Genomic DNA, 17186 nt, shown 5'->3' with positions numbered 1-17186 from the left:
CAAGCACAGCGGTCAGACGTCTTCTGTAGTTGATGATGAGGTTTGCACACATGTCAGGAGGAATTTTGGTCCACTCCTCTTTGCAGATCATCTCTAAATCATTAAGAGTTCTGGGCTGTCGCTTGGCAACTCGCAGCTTCAGCTCCCTCCATAAGTTTTCAATGGGATTAAGGTCTGGTGACTGGCTAGGCCACTCCATGACCCTAATGTGCTTCTTCCTGAGCCACTCCTTTGTTGCCTTGGCTGTATGTTTTGGGTCAGTGTCGTGCTGGAAGACCCAGCCACGACCCATTTTTAAGGCCCTGGCGGAGGGAAGGAGGTTGTCACTCTGAATTGTACGGTACATGGCCCCATCCATTCTCCCTTTGATGCGGTGAAGTAGTCCTGTGCCCTTAGCAGAGAAACACCCCCAAAACATAACATTTCCACCTCCATGCTTGACAATGGGGACGGTGTTCTTTGGGTCATAGGCAGCATTTCTCTTCCTCCAAACACGGCGAGTTGAGTTCATGCCAAAGAGCTCAATTTTTGTCTCATCTGACCACAGCACCTTCTCCCAATCACTCTCGGCATCATCCAGGTGTTCACTGGCAAACTTCAGACGGGCCGTCACATGTGCCTTCCGGAGCAGGGGGACCTTGCGGGCACTGCAGGATTGCAATCCGTTATGTCGTAATGTGTTACCAATGGTTTTCGTGGTGACAGTGGTCCCAGCTGCCTTGAGATCATTGACAAGTTCCCCCCTTGTAGTTGTAGGCTGATTTCTAACCTTCCTCATGATCAAGGATACCCCACGAGGTGAGATTTTGCGTGGAGCCCCAGATCTTTGTCGATTGACAGTCATTTTGTACTTCTTCCATTTTCTTACTATGGCACCAACAGTTGTCTCCTTCTCGCCCAGCGTCTTACTGATGGTTTTGTAGCCCATTCCAGCCTTGTGCAGGTGTATGATCTTGTCCCTGACATCCTTAGACAGCTCCTTGCTCTTGGCCATTTTGTAGAGGTTAGAGTCTGACTGATTCACTGAGTCTGTGGACAGGTGTCTTTCATACAGGTGACCATTGCCGACAGCTGTCTGTCATGCAGGTAACGAGTTGATTTGGAGCATCTACCTGGTCTGTAGGGGCCAGATCTCTTACTGGTTGGTGGGGGATCAAATACTTATTTCCCTCTGCAGAATGCAAATAAATTCATATACTTTCCACAATGTGATTTTCCGGATTTAATTTGTGATGTGCTATCTCTCACTGTTACCAATAACCTACCCTTCAATTATGGGCTGCTCATGTCTTTGTCAGTGGGCAAACTTACAAAATCAGCAAGGGATCAAATACTTATTTCCCCCACTGTATATATATATATATATATAAAATAGTGCTCAATTTCAGGTGCATATCATTGAGCTATGTGCCGGCGTTCAGCAGGCTGGAATTCAGTCTACACCACAGTATCGTCAAAAAATCTAATTATCCCCCTGAAGACGTGTAGAGCGAAATGTGTACATGTAGGGAACGGGACTGAGAAAACTAAGACAGAGAACACAGTGTGTAGCACTACATTATTCACAGAAGGGACTGGGGAGCATGGAATAAGCAAAAGAAAAAAAGAAGAAAAAAAAAAGAATTGACAACTTGAGCCATAACCCACTACTAAAGAACATGTGGGACAAAACGCCTCTACAAGATAAGTGAAAACTTTAGAGATATCATAATCTGTTAAAACCACAATATACTGTAGAGATCTTTGACTGATACATAAAAAATTCTCCACGTTATAATACAACGGAAAGGCTTGCGAAAAACAAGTGGTAGGGAGGTAGGGATACATAGTGCAATGATGGTGGGCGTAGGTGCTATTTAATGAGTTACTCATTAGGCTCAATGATATGCACCCAGAACTGAGCATTATCACACACACACACATATATATATATATATATATATATATTTCATCTATATACTTTTGAGAAATGAATGAGGTTTCTATACTATTTTGAGTTAAAATTTAATGCCAAGAAGTGCAGAGTGATGAATTTGGGGTGCAGAAACCCAAAAGAGAGATACCAAATAGGAGGGGAGAGATTAGTAAGCTCGATTCAGGAGAGAGACCTTGGGGTGATGGTGTCTGAGGAACTGAAGGTGAAGAAACAATGTGACAAGGCGATGGCCGTGGCCAGAAGGATGCTAGGCTGCATAGAGGGGTATAACCAGCAGAAGAAAGGAGGTGTTGATGCCCCTCTACAAGTCGTTGGGGAGGCCCCACTTGGAGTATTTTTGTTCACTTTTAAAGGCCGTATCTTACTAAAGATGTAAAAAGACTGGAAGCGGTGCAAAGAAAAGCTACAAAAATGGTATGAGATTTGCATTGCAAACCGTACAAGGAGAGACTTGCCAAACAGGGGTGACATGATACAGGCGTTCAAATATTTGAAAAGTACTACTCCGCAAATGAACCTTTTCCGGAGACGGGGAGGTGGTAGAACTAGAGGACATGAATTGAGGTTGAAGGGGGGCAGACTTAGGAGTAAATGTCAGAAAGTATTTTTTCACAGAAAGGGTGGTAGCTATGTGGAATGCCCTCCCGCGGGAGGAGGTGGAGATGAAAACGGTAATGGAATTCAAACATGTATGGGATAAACACAAAGGAATCCTATTTAGAAGGAATGGATCTACGGAATCTTAGCGGAGATTGGGTGGCGACGCCAGTAATTGGAAAGTAAAACCAATGCTGGGCGGACTTCTACAGCCTGCGCCCTGATCGTAGCTGAATAGATATGGATCGGCTGTTTTAAGGGGTTTCGACGTTAGCTTCAGAACTTTTAGTACAGGAACAGTGCTACGCAGACTTTTACGGTCTGTGCCCTGAGAAAGGCAAGGACAAATCAAACTCGGGTATACATCTAAAGTATCACATACCATGTAAATTGAGTTTATCTTCTCGGGCAGACTGGATGGACCGTTCAGGTCTTTATCTGCCATCATTTACTATGTTACTATATTCAAGGCTGTTAAAACGATTGTGATATATTGCAGGAAGACCTTCGGAAATTGGAAGACTGGGCATCCAAATGGCAGATGAAATTTAATGTGGACAAATGCAAGGTGATGCACATTGGAAAGAATTTCCAAATCATAGTTACCTGATGCTAGGGTCCACCTTGGGGGTCAGCACTCAAGAAAAAGATCTAGGTGTTGTTGTAGATAATACGTTGAAATCTTCTGTTCAGTGTGCGGTGGCCAAAAAAGCAAACAGGATGCTAAAATTTATTAGGAAAGGGATGGTGAATAAGGCCAAAAATACTATAATTCCTTTGTATTGTTCCATGGTGTGACCACACCTTGAGTATTGCGTTCAGTTCTGGTCATCGTATCTCAAAAAAGAGAGCGGAATTAGAAAAGGTTCAAAAAAGAGCAACCAAAATGATAAAGGGGATGGAACTCCTCTCATATGCAGAAAGGCTGAAGAAGTTAGGGCACTTCAGCTTGGAAAAGAGCTGGATGAGGGGAGATATGATTGAGGTCTACAAAATGCTGAGTGATGTTGAACGAGTAGAAGTAAATCGATTTTTCACTCATTCCAAAAGTACAAAGACTAGAGGACTCTAGAGGAAGTTACATGGAAATACTTTTAAAACAAATAGTAGGAAATATTTTTTCATTCAACGAATAGTTAGGCTCTGGAACTCTTTGCCGGAGGAGGTGGTAACAGCAGTTAGTGTATCTGGATTTAAAAAAGGTTTCAACAAATTCCTGGAGGAAAAGTCCATAGTCTGCTATTGATGCAGACATGGGGAAGCAATTGCTTGCCCTGGAATTTGTATTATGGAATGTTGCCACGATTTGGGTTTCTGCCAGGCACTTGTGACCTGGCTTGGCCACTGTTTGGAAAACAGGATACTGGGCTAGGTGGACCATTGGTCTGACCCAGTATGGCTACTCTTATGTTCTTATATCTCTCTCACCCCTCCTCTTCCTGGTGATCTTCTAACAATCCTGTGAGCTGCCAGCAGTGTCAACAAGCTACTTCAGCTGGCTCCAGAAGCGTTCTCTCTGTTGTGTCCTGCATACGCGGTAACCTGTTTCAAAAGGCATACCCTCCCAACCCAACATAAATGCATTAACTTCGTAACACCATAAAACTACAGCTCGTAATGATCACCAAACAACCCCATCTGCTCTTGACTTCCATCATGTGGTACCACCACATGAACCTTATGTGGTTCCCACCACATTAAACTTTTCCTACCACAACTTAACCTTGTAATCGTTTACTCCAGAGTCTACCAACACCTCTCCGGCACCATGTAAGCCACATTGAGCCTGCAAATAGGTGGGAAAATGTGGGGTACAAATGTAACAAATAAATAAATAGGAGGTTGTGTCAGATAAGGCGAGACACAATAGAGGGAATGCTTCCAGGGCTGGTCGAAGCAGCTTGTTTTCTTTGTGAATGCTGTTGGCAACCCACAGGAATGTCGAAGAATTGCCGGGGGCAGGGGGGGGGGGGAGAAGGAAGTGAGAGAGATAGCAGACCACACAGGGAAGGCAGGAGAAAAAAGCTGGGGTGGCAAAGGGGAGACATACCTCGGCTCAAAGCACCAGTGGGACTCAGAGACACAGTTGCAGCAGCAGGAGCAGAACAGGTAAAATACTCGGGGGCAGGCCCTTTTGTCAGGAGGCTCACTTGTCAGACGCCAAATTGTGGGCAGGTTTTTTTTCTCAGGGGGTGATTTGGCGGGGGCTATTTCGTGTTTGGGCCTTTTTGTCAGGGCTTTTTTGACCTATTGAAATCAATGCTGCAGGTACCACAATGCACCCAGATAGGACTAGCCTAGTATCTCCCTATTGGAAATGCATTAATTTGACAGCTCTGAGGGCGTAAAACACAATGCCCGCAGCCCCTGTTGTGCTACAACATGTAATACTTTCATGGTGTATTCTGTTGAATTTTGAACCTGGCTCAAGACATATTCAGTTTCATGGCATTCTTATTCAAGAATTGGGGCTGCACCTTCAAGCAAAGCGCAAAGAGGTTAAAGATGTGCCGCAATCCTATTCAATGCAGCAAATTAAAAAAAAAAAAAAAAGAGAGAGAGAGAGTCTCATTGCAGCTTATTCTACAGTTACAAAAAAACAGAACAATGAGATCTTGTTCACCCCTGATAAGAAAAAAATAAGAAAGGATTAATGGGCAAGACTTATGGCCATGCATCTGTAGTGTGAGTAAAAATAGGCTAGAAATATCAAGGTATCTAATCAGAGTTCTCAGTCAGAAATTAACTGAAGTAAAGAATTGCACAAGCTTGGGCTAGCTGTAAAATAAGAAACAGTATAGTACTATTTCTCTCCACAATGCCAGTCAATCGAAACATATTAAGAAAGCTATGTATAGGACAATACATAAGAAAGTCAAAGCTTCATTGAAGTCTAAAGTAAGAGCATCATGCAGCGCCAGATCAGATCCACATCACAGTGAATACATGCCAGCCAGTTCTGCTAGATGAGTATCTGGATTTGATCATGCAGCTGGTTTTTAATTTAGACTTCAATAAAGGTTTGTGTTTGCACTTCATAGGTTACCCTAAGCGTGTGCTCAGTCACTGCTAGAATTAAGCTGGATGAAGTGTGACCGAATGGTTGAATAGAAAAGAAACTGGAAGAGAAAGAAGAGGTCACAAAAACTGTAGAACAGCAGCTGATGAAAAAAGTGGGGCGGGGCTAAGATAAAAGCAACAAAACACCTGGGAAGCAGATGTGCAGATAGGGAACAAATAGCTCAAGAAAGAATGTTCAAACCACAATTTTAGTATACTAATTGCTGCATCAAAATATTTAATTTATTTAATTGTTACATTTGTATCCCACATTTTCCCACCTATTTGTAGGCTCAATAGGCTTAAAACCTAAAATCTTCAGCACCACTAAAGCTCTGCTTGGAGACGAGAGACACAGTCCATACTATTAAAAGATATTGGACACAAACTTCTATGACTTTTGAAAGTAGTAGGCACAGAAACCATTAGTGCATCTAACCAATTCTTGTTCTGTACAGCTTCTAAAACATTACTCTAACCCCTACATTAAACTCCTTTGGAACAGGATTCTTGCAGGAAGAGGTACAGAGTACCACAACAAAGAGATCCAAAGTCAGTCACTGGCCATCTCTCACTTCACTTCATATGCTGTGCTATACATATTACAGCACACTACATCAGACAAACAAAGTATTTATATTATAAATCCGAAACAAAACTGGTCTAACATACGGTATAAATATAAAGACAAAACATGGATGCGTATTGCCAGTCGACATTCATAATAGTGATTTAAAAAACAAAAAAACTTTGCACTGTAAAGAAAATTTCATTACAGAAGCAGAATTACATGACACATTTATGTTTTGAGATTGAGTGGTGTCCAGTCTTCCAACTTTCTAAGGTATTCCTGTAATTTTTCACACTCCGCATGCATTTTAACAACTTTGAATGTAATGGGAAAGTTGGTGGGTTTCCACCCAAGGTTCAAAGAAGAGCAACCAAAATGATAAAGGGGAAGGAACTCCTCTCGTATGAGGAAAGGCTAAAGAGGTTAGGGCTTGTCAGCTTGGAAAAGAGGGGGCTGAGGGGGATATGATTGTGATCTGGCTTGGCCACTGTTTGGAAAACAGTATACTGGGCTAGATGGACCAATGGTCTGACCCAGTATGGCTACTCTTATGTTCTTAATTTAATCACTTCACTCATCATTCCCATTTCCAGATCATTAATAAATATGCTAAATAGCACTGGTCCCAGTATAGATCCTTGGGGCACTCCACTATTTACCTTCCTCCATTGAGAAAACTGGCCATTTAACCCTACCCTCTGTTTTCTATCCATCAACCAATTCCTAATCCACAACAGAACATTGCTTCCTATCCCCATGAGTTTTTAAATTTCTCAGGAGTCTCCCCTGAGGGACTTTGTCAAATGCTTTCTTAAAATCTAGATATACTACATCAACCGGATCACCTTTATCGACATGTTATTCACACATTTAAAGAAATGAAGCAAACTGGTGAGGCAAGACTTTCCTTGGCTGAATCCATGTTGACTCTGTCCCATTAAACCATGTTTATCTATGTGTCCAGTGATTTTATTCTTTATAATAGTTTCCACTATTTTGCCCAGCACCGATGTCAGGGATGAAACCCTCCTCATGTAAGGAAAGGCTTAAGAGGTTAGAACTCTTCAGCTTCGAAAAGAGATGGCCGAAAGGGTATATGATAAGAGGTGTACAAAATACTGAGTGGTGAAGAACAGGTAAACGTAAATCGATTTTTTAACTTTTCAAAAAATACAAAGACTAGGGGACACTCAAGAAAGTTATATGGCACTACTTTTAAAATGAACAGGAGGAAATATTTTTTCACAAATAAATCTCTGTATGTACTATGTAAACCGCTTTAAATGTAGTTGCAAAAACCACAGAAAGGTGGTATATCAAGTCCCATTCCCTTACTGAATGAATAGTTAGAAGGCGTGGTATCAGGTTTGGACAAATTCCTGGAAGACAAGTCCATTGTCCGCTATTAAGACATGGGGAAAGCCACTGCTTGTCCCTGGGATCAGTAGCATGAATGTTGCTACTATTTGTGATTCTATTAGGTACTTGTGACCTGAATTGGCAAATCCTGGAAGCAGGATACTGGGCTAAATTGACCATTGGTCTGACCCAGTATGGTTATTCTTACGTTCTTAGGAAAAGTTTTCAGTCAATCCTATAACATCTTGAAACATGTATTTTAATATTCCTGAATTATCTTTTAACTATTCATTAAGGACATTTAGACATGCTTAGATCTGTGTCAGAGAGAAAATGGTTTCATGGAGGAAATGAAGACGGCCATCTAGGAACCATGCACTGTTGACCTGTTGGTCACTGCTCACATTACATTTGCTTTTTAAACTCTTTCTACAGGTAAACACAAGGGTGTTTACCCTGCTGTGCCATTTTCTTCGCAAATTAGAGGTCCAATGAATCAATTTACCATCAGGGTACCTTTATCATTGAATTCCGAGCTAGTGTCACACTGCAGAGAGTAACAAGCGAAGGAGAGCTGTCAGCCCTGCCAGTTGGTGAAGTGACTTTGAGCAGTGAATTGCGTATCTCTCTGGTGGATTCTGGGATGCTAGCCAAGTCATGGGCAACCCAGGCACAGGTGGATGACACCAATGTGTTAGCCAGAGCAGGAACCATGCAACCAGAACCACAAAAATGAATTTCTTGTTTGAGATTTTCTCAGTTCTCTGCTAAGGAGAGAAGGGGTTGATGTAGTCTTGGAGCCTGGAGATCAGAGTGGAGGAGGAGAGGAATAAGTCTGTTTTCTTATTGAAACCACCGTTTATAACATTAGAGACATTATGGGAGGCTATAACCAGGCTGATCAGTCCCTCTGCCAGAAATTAACATCTTTGTTGGCTCAGTTTCAAAAGTCTGCTAATTTTCTTCATGTTTTAAAGAAAAAAGTAGTTGATAGTACTAATAGAATGGAAAAGCTGAAGAAGTCCTCCAAACATTTTTTTCTGAGGGACATTTGACTATAATGAAAGACAATCAGCTCATCCATTGTAAACTGGAGAACATAAAGAATGTTGAGGTGCAAGATTATGATTTTATAATTTTTTTTAACTTCCTACTACTGCACCTCACTTAAGTTCCTACAATATATGTTGGAAGTATTGACATTTCAGGTTAAGGGGAAGATGGTGGGAAATAGACCACAGACTCCAGAGACAAGGAGGACAATCTTAATGCTTCAGAAGATTTATTGATCAAAGACTCGATACAATGCTGTGTTTCGACCCAACAGCCTGCATCAGGAGTCTCATCAACAAAAGGATCTCAAAATCTCCAGATGTAAAGCTTTTCAAATTCAATCAGTGAGTTGATCTTGAAAAAGACCTTTATTATAAGTCTGAAGGCTCGCATTGTTTATAGCAAAGGTCTTTTTCAAAACCAACTCACTAATTCAATTTGAATTGCTTCACATCTGGAGATTTTGAGATCCTTTTATTGATAAGACTCTTGATGCAGGCCACTGGACCGAAACATGGCGTTGTGTCAAGTCTTTGATCAATAAATTGTCAGAAGCATTAAGAAAGACCATGGACTCCAGAGACAAGGAGGACAATCTCCCATCATCTTCCCCTCTATTTGTTCACTCCTATGAGACCATAGAGTTATCTGCCCAGGCGGATTTCTGTTGGAACATTCTTCTCAGAACCAGGCCATGGCTTTCCAGAGCTGGGACAACACCTATTTCAGGGGCATAATTGCATTTCTTTAAGGAAAAGGATGGACAGGTTCAGTTGGATGGACTGGTCGCCTGTATGGATTTATTACATTTGATCCAAATCTTGGAGAAAGATGGATGTGAGAAATGTGTAAATATATTGGTTTTTTCATTTAACATAATTGCAAAGATAGAATATATAGTTTAGGCCCTAACTATACTTGTGTAGGCCCTTTCTACTACTTAGCATTTCTATAGCGCTGCCAGGGTTACGCAGCGCTGTACAAGTTTAAACATGGGGAAGGACAGTCCCTGCTCAAGAGAGCTTACAATCTAAAGGTAAAAACTATGTAGTCAGTGTAGAGATCAACACAGTAACAAAAGGAACTGTTTCTCTCTGTGTTTGTTTAAAGAGACTTGTGCAAATTGATAAGAAGCTGAGACAGGAGAGAGAGAAAAGGGGGGGGGGGGGGTAAGAAGCCCCAACTGCTGAGACTCAGAGAAACAGGAAAGCTTCAAGGACAGGCAGGCCTTAGAGCTGAGATAAAATGTAGCCAGGAATGAGACCATGATTGAACATCTGCAAGATAATTATAAACAAAGGGAGCAGAAGGAAGGGGGGTTAGGGGGGAGGTGAAACATTCCATGTGCGAGACTGCTAAGGCAGAGCTCTCACATGGAAATGTGCAGATAAGAAAATGCAAACCGAGCAGAACTAATAATGGACAGAGGACCGAGCAGAGCTAACAATGGACAGAGGATCAGGATTGGTCGATGGAAAATTTTCAAAGAGGGCTGTCATATGACAATTTAGCAATGATGTACTGAGGGGGGGGGGGGGGGGGAAATGTGATCAATATCCAATTAGAAACTTAGGGGCAGACACTTAAATGTAACCAAGAAAGAAAGAGTATATAATCTGTAAACCTTAAGAAAATGTGTGCCTGCTTGCTTTCAGAGACACCCATTCTTGCAAGAGTGTATTTTTGAAATAATAAACAAATTAAGACTTGCTTCACCAATCTGATTTTGTAAGTCCTTTTTGGTATAGGTTCTCAGGTTATCTGGGGGATGTTTAAAACAATGGAGATAATGCAAAGACTGCAACTTTGGCAGTAAATCTTTTCCTAGAACCAAACAGGTATTGGATTTTGAAGCTGTTCTTCCTTAACTGTGGTAATTGTTCATTAATTGTAAACTATGGGCCTTTTCTGATGTGACTAGGCCCAATCCAAAGAAAAGGTAGCAGTTTCTGGTCCTAGGTCCTACAGGTAGGGAGATTTTAGGAGGGGGGGGGGGGGGAAAGAGGGCTTTGTTTCGGCTTAATTTCCCATGTAAATGTGTGATATAAAGTCAGAGGTGTATTTTCAAAGCACTTAGGCTTACAAAGTTACATACAGCCTTATTTTCTAAAGTGATGGGCGCCCAGATTTCGACCCAAATCGGGAGATGGGCGCCCGTCTCGCAAAGTGGAGTGGAGGAGTGGCCTAGTGGTTAGGGTGGTGGACTTTGGTCCTGGGGAACTGAGGAACTGAGTTCGATTCCCACTTCAGGCACAGGCAGCTCCTTGTGACTCTGGGCAAGTCACTCAACCCTCCATTGCCCCATGTAAGCCGCATTGAGCCTGCCATGAGTGGGAAAGCGCGGGGTACAAATGTAACAAAAATATAAAAATAAAAAATAAATTAAAAAGGCGCCCAAATTGGTATAATCGAAAGCTGATTTTAGGCGCCTGCAACTGCCCTCCGTCGCGGGAATGAACAAAGTTGACCAGGGCGTGTCAGAGGCGTGGTGAAGGCGGGACTATGGCGTGTTTATCGGCCGAGCAGAGATGGGTGCATTTGGCCGATAATCAAAAAAAAACGGACGTTTTTAGCGCGAATTTAGGTCACTTTTTTGGACCCTTTTTTTCACAAACAAGTCCCAAAAAAGTGCCCTAAATGACCAGATGACCACCGGAGGGAATCGGGAGTGACCACCCCTGACTCCCCCAGTGGTCACTAACCCCCTCCCACCAAAACAAAAACAACTTTAACAACTTTTTTTCCAGCCTCTATGCCAGCCTCAAATGCCATACCCAGCTCCACCACAGCAGTATGCAGGTCCCTGGAGCAGTTGTTAGTGGGGGCAGTGGACCCAGGCCCACCCCCCCCCCCTACCTGTTACACTTGTGGTGGTTAATGTTGAGCCCTCCAAAACCCCCCAAAACCCACTGTACCCACATCTAGGTGCCCCCCTTCAGCCATAAGTGCTATGGTAATGGTGTAGAGTTGTGGGCAGTGGGTTTTGGGGGGGGGGATTAGGGGGGCTCAGCACCCAAGGGAAGGGAGCTATGGACTTGGGAGGTACTTAACTTTTTTTTTACTTTTTACAAGTGCCCCCTAGGGTGCCCGGTTGGTGTCCTGGCATGTGAGGGGGACCAGTGCACTACGAATCCAGGCCCCTCCCATGACCCAATACCTTGGATTTGTTCGTTTTTGAGCTGGGCGCCTTCGGTTTCCATTATCGCTGAAAAACGAAACAGCCCAGCTCAAATCCGCACATGTCCGATGCATTTCCCAGGCACAAACCGTATTATCGAAAAAAAGATGGGTGGCCATTTTTTTCGAAAATAAGGTCTGTCCCGCCCCTTCACGTACCCATTCTCGGACATAGACGCCCATGGAGATGGGCGTTCGCGTTCAATTATGCCCCTCATAGTAACCTATGGAACTTTGTAAGTCTAAGTGCTTTCAAAATTAGCCCTATAATCTCTTAAATATATTTGTTTGAGCCAGCCCATTTTTCTGCTTTTTTAAACTATAGGTTAGTGGAAGCTACCCCTTCCAGTCATATAATGAAAACTTCTATTCTGTGAGGGTGCACTGAGTTCTATATAGTTTGACTTCTAGCTGCTCCTTGTGATAGCTTTTTCAGTAGCCATATATTTCTTGGAATACATCTTGCTCTCCCTGCTTTACTAAGACTAGGTAAGGTAGAAGGGAAGTTAGCTGCCTCTCATGATTAATTTTCCTTTTTTGTGTTAATATAGTGCTTTAATCTGATTTCTGTTACTAGACATTTTCTTGGAATGTTTCTTTGTAAATTTATAAACATAAAATAAAGAAAATTTGTGTCATCTCAAACACTCACCCATTCTTGGTGGAGGACTTGGTGCAGTTTAGTAGTACTGGCATTACTCCATGTATTTGAAGTGACATCTGGAACCTAAGCGGCGGCCACACAGAGCCATACCAGAACACAGTGAGTGAGGTATCATTAAAGGTCACCTCCCTCTGCTCAATTTCATATTCCTTCCCAATCTTGTCCTTGAATGTGATTGTCCACTTCAAACCAGCAGCTCTGCCATTGGGAAAAAGGGGGTGGGGATGGAGGATTATTGTAAAACTAGTTAAAAAGGCCCGTTTCGGACTCAAATGAAACGGGCGCTAGCAAGGTTTTCCTCATAGTGTGTATATGTTTGAGAGAGAGTGTGTGTGAGAGTGACTGTGCGAGTGTGTGTGTGTGTGTCAGAGAGTGTGTGTGCGTGTGTGTGTGAGAGAGAAAATGAGACTGGGTGTGAGTGTGTGTGTCAGAGAGTGTGTGTGTGTGTGTCAGAATGACAGTGTGTGCGAGTGCATATGTGAGACACTGTCAGTGTGAGAGTGAGAGCGAGAGTGTGTTTGACACAGATACAGTGTGTGTGAGAGAGATTGTGTGTGAGAGAGCGAGGCATATTTTCAAAGCACTTAGCCTTCCAAAATTCCATAGGTTTCTATGGAACTTTGGAAGGCTAAGTGCTTTGAAAATGAGCCCCTATGTGTGCGAGACCGAGAGTTTGCAGAACCCCCTTCCCCCTCTCCCTCTCCCCTTCCACCCCTGTCTGAGTTGCAGGACCCCCCTCCCACTTCTTCCCATCCCCCCTCTCCCCTTTCCGCTTCACCTCTTGCCCGCTCTCTGAGTTGCAGGATCCCCCTCCTCCTTGTTCCCCTCCTCCTTCTTCCCATCCCCCCGGCTACCCCCTGATATAGAACCCTCTTCCCTTTGCAGTTCCAGGACCCGCCCCTCCGTTTCCAGTGCATTTCCAGGAATCCCCTCCCACCCCCGTGTCATTTCAGAACCCCTCTCTGTAGTTTCAGGACCCCCTTCCCCCCCCCCCATGTCGTTCATGACCCCCCCCTTCCCTCCCCTGTCGTTTCAGGACCCCCCCTCCCCACCTCTCTGGCCCTCCCCCTCGTAAGAGCTGGCTGTTGCTGAAAAGTTTGAACCTCCTGCACGCAGGGACGCCGCTTCACACAGCTCTCTCTTTCGCTATGCCCTGCTTCTTTTTTGAAAGCTTTCAGGTCGAGGACTGAGCAGTGGCTGGGTTGACATTGGGGGGGGAGGGGGTGGAGGGTGGTAGCGTTGGCAACCTTGGGGGGGTGTGGAGGGTGGTAGCGTTGGCAACCTGGGGGGGGTGTAGGGGTGAGGGGCGCTGACTTTGGGGGGGGGGGGGTGGCGAAGGGCAGATACTGCGCCTCCAACGGGCTATGCCCCGCTTCGTTTTTCCTTCAGCCGCGTAGCAATGGGTTAGCGATGCCATTCGTTCAGTGTCAGTGTTCCGCCCTCGATGTCATCACATTTGACGCATGGGCGGGCCAGACACTCATGGAGGAAAATCGATCTCACCCACTTCACTTTTAGAACGTTGGGTAAGTGAGGCTTCATTAGAACGTTGGAGGTGCATTTTATATAGACAGATGATCAGCACTACTCTTCCAAAGGAGCGCTAGGCTAGCGTTTTGTTGCCTTTTGCAATCATATATCTGTGTCTTTTTCAAGATTGCTTTTATATGCTGTTTTGTGCCTTGAGGCACAGATACATGTTGATATCATCTACACAGACTCCTGAGGCAGGAACACAGCTGAAACACACTGCCATGTCGAGTCTTTGATTTGATCTAATAAAGACCCTTCAATTTTGACATCGTCTCCTTGGTTCATTGGAAGACTTGTGCTGATTACACTACTTTTTCCTTTGAAGTTTGACAGTAGTGTTCCTTATCCCTCCTTTAATTTTGCTTTAAAATGATATATTAGACATGCATAGGTGATCATTGATTCAGCTGTTTGGGGAGGCTAAAGTCAGGCAGGGCTAGGGTCAGGGTATGGGCAGAGCTAGGGTAGGGTATAGGGTGGGGTGGAACAACCAGAGCCCCCCCTTGTAGTGTGGGGGGGGGGTCAACACCTATGCTAGCAGTAAAAGGACACTGGAGCACTTTTCAACACTGCAACGAAGAACTCCTTCACTGTATGGCTCTGGTGCAGCTGTATCAGTGTCTCCTCTGTTAGGAGTAGAGGAGTAGCCTAGTGGTTAGTGCAATGCGGCTTTGATCCTGGTGAACTGGGTTAGATTCTCACTACAGCTCAAAAGTTTTGGCAAGTCACTTAATCCTCCATTGCCCCAGATACTAAATAAGTATCTGTATATAATATATAAACCACTTTGATTATAACCACAGAAAGTGGTATACCAAGTCTCATCCCCTTTCCCTTAACTAATGGCAATATGTACACTAAAGAAATTGTGTGTAAAAAAAAAAAAAAAACAACAACAACATAATCTAAATAATGCACTAACATAATACAACATATTAAACAGAATAATATTTGCAGTACTCTGTAAATATATGCAAGTACTTTGACATTTGGCTCCCAGACAGGCCTATCTTGCTAGACCAGAATCTTCCTATTGGCCATGTGAACAATGGTGTTCAGTAATACTAACAAAAATCTTGTGATTAACAGAAACCAGATATGATTTGCCTATCATTTTTTTTTTTTTGGAAGGTTGCCAAATGGCCACTAGGCTTCAGATATGCTGGCCTTTAGTTTATTGTCAAGTTATTAAACATCTTTGGAATATGTATTAGCTGGATCTTACCTACAGAGCAGCAGTCTGAGAACCAGAGAAGCCAGGGTTCAAATCCCACTATCACTCCTTAAAATATTAGACAAGTCATATAGGTGCTATAAGGTCTATAAGATAATGAGTGGAATGGAATGGGTCAATGTGGAGCGTCTGTTCATGCTTTCCAAAAATACTAGGACAAGGGGGCATGCGATGAAGATGCAGTGTGGTAAACTTAAAACGAAATCGGAGGAAATTTTTCTTCACTCAACGCGTAGTTGGACTCTGGAATTCATTGCCGGAAAAGTGGTTAAGGCGGTTAACTTAGCGGACTTCAAAAAAGGGTTGGACGGCTTCCTGGAGGAAAAGGCCATAGAATGTTATTGAATGGACGTGGGAATAATCCACTACCTCTGGGATGGGCAGGACAAATTGCTTGTTCTTTTGGCTGCTGTCGGTGACAGGGTGCTGGGCTCGATGGACCCTTGGTCTGTCCCAGCATGGCGATGCTTAATTACTTATGTACACAAAGGCATATTTTCAAAACACCTAGCTTTACAAAGTTACACAGCAACCTATAGAACTTTTTAAGTCTAAGTGCTTTGAAAATGAGCCTCTTAACTTTCCATTGCCTCAGGTATGAACAGATTAGATTGTAAGCTTTCAAGAGACATGAAAATACCTACTGTGCTTTAATGTACCTAACATTGAACTACAACTGAATGAGGCATAAGCTACATCCAAATCCAAAATCCAGTACCAGGAATACAGTGAAGTAATACAAAAGCCTACAAAATCACTCAGGACCTATACAGTTATTCTACCATCAGTATTAACTTCCAGAGGTCACATGTTTTATGTTTATTAATACTTTATAAGCCACTTTTACTAAACAAAAAAAGGTCAAAACAGTTCACAAACAAACGAATAAAGAACATCAAAACACCTCTGGAGGAGCCAGACCTTTCAAGAGATATGCCGAGACAATGGCTTCCTTGAGCACTGGGTAATCATCGCTATGGAGAAAGCACAGCCCCATCTGGACCCTGACAAAAGAACAAAAAAAGATGATTGAAACAACAGAATTCATTAGACATCTGCAAATACCAAATGAGACTCCAATGAACATCCAAAAACCGGAGCTGAAGAAATTTCTCTGGACAATCCTCCCTCCGAAAGGAGGGAAGAAAAAGTGGTTGATTCAAATGAAAGGCTGACACGACTTTCGGCAAAAATGAAGGCATGGTCTGCAACATCACTCCAGACTCCGAAAAACTGCAGAAATGGCTCGCAACACGACAAGGACTGGATCTCAGAGATCCAACGCACAGATGTAAAATAATCACCAAAAAGCCTGCTTTCAGTGTAAGAGCCTTCTCAGAAGCCAGTCGCAATGGCTTGAACTGCGCGCCCTGCAGTGCACTCAGCACCAGGTCCAACTTCCACGAAGGACACAAACGGCGAACCGGAGGACAAAGGTGCAGAGAGCCTCTTAAAAACGTCACCACATCCGAATGAACTGCTAGGGAAGACCCAGACACTCAACCCCAGAAAAAAGTCAAGGCCACAACCCGCACGCGGATCGAATTGTAAGACAGGGCCTTCTGCAACCCGTCCTGCAGAAAGGTCAAAATCTGCGAAACTGACACTTGAAAAGGCGACCAGGCACAAGCCGTACACCATGCTTCAAAAGTGCGCCATACTTTGGCATAAGCTGTTGTATTGGAACGCTTCCTAGTCCAAAGCAAAGTAGCAATCACTAAATCTGAATAGCCTCTGCTCCTCAACCTTGCCCTCTCAAGAACCAAGCCCTAAGACCAGAGAGGGACCATCATCTGAACTGGGCCCTGATGTAGGAGCCCCGGTATCACAGGCAAAGGAAGAGGTGGTTCCACCATCACAAAACACAAAACCACACATTGTGGTTGATCTGAGTGGCAAAAAGATCCACCAAGGGGATGCCCCACACTCAGAAGATCTTGCAGGCTAAGCCCATACTGAGAGACCACTCGTGAGGTTGCATTATCCTGCTCAGTTTATTGGC

At 43.5% G+C, this 17186-nt stretch overlaps 1 protein-coding gene across 1 annotated transcript in view; it reads right to left on the bottom strand.

The window, feature by feature from the left end:
• LOC115459014 (F-box only protein 15-like) overlaps nucleotides 1-17186 on the bottom strand; it is a gene marked incomplete at its 3' end in the record, with an annotated part of 142680 nt that overhangs the window by 67620 nt on the left and 57874 nt on the right. Inside the window, exon 4 of the mRNA XM_030188873.1 lies at nucleotides 12406-12615. Coding sequence (XP_030044733.1) covers nucleotides 12406-12615 — 210 coding nt within the window. The remainder of the gene's footprint in view (nucleotides 1-12405; nucleotides 12616-17186) is intronic.

This window comes from Microcaecilia unicolor, unplaced genomic scaffold, assembly GCF_901765095.1.
Source record: "Microcaecilia unicolor unplaced genomic scaffold, aMicUni1.1, whole genome shotgun sequence".
NCBI classification, from domain to species: Eukaryota; Metazoa; Chordata; class Amphibia; order Gymnophiona; family Siphonopidae; genus Microcaecilia; species Microcaecilia unicolor.
This window is presented reverse-complemented; position numbering and strand designations above follow the sequence as displayed.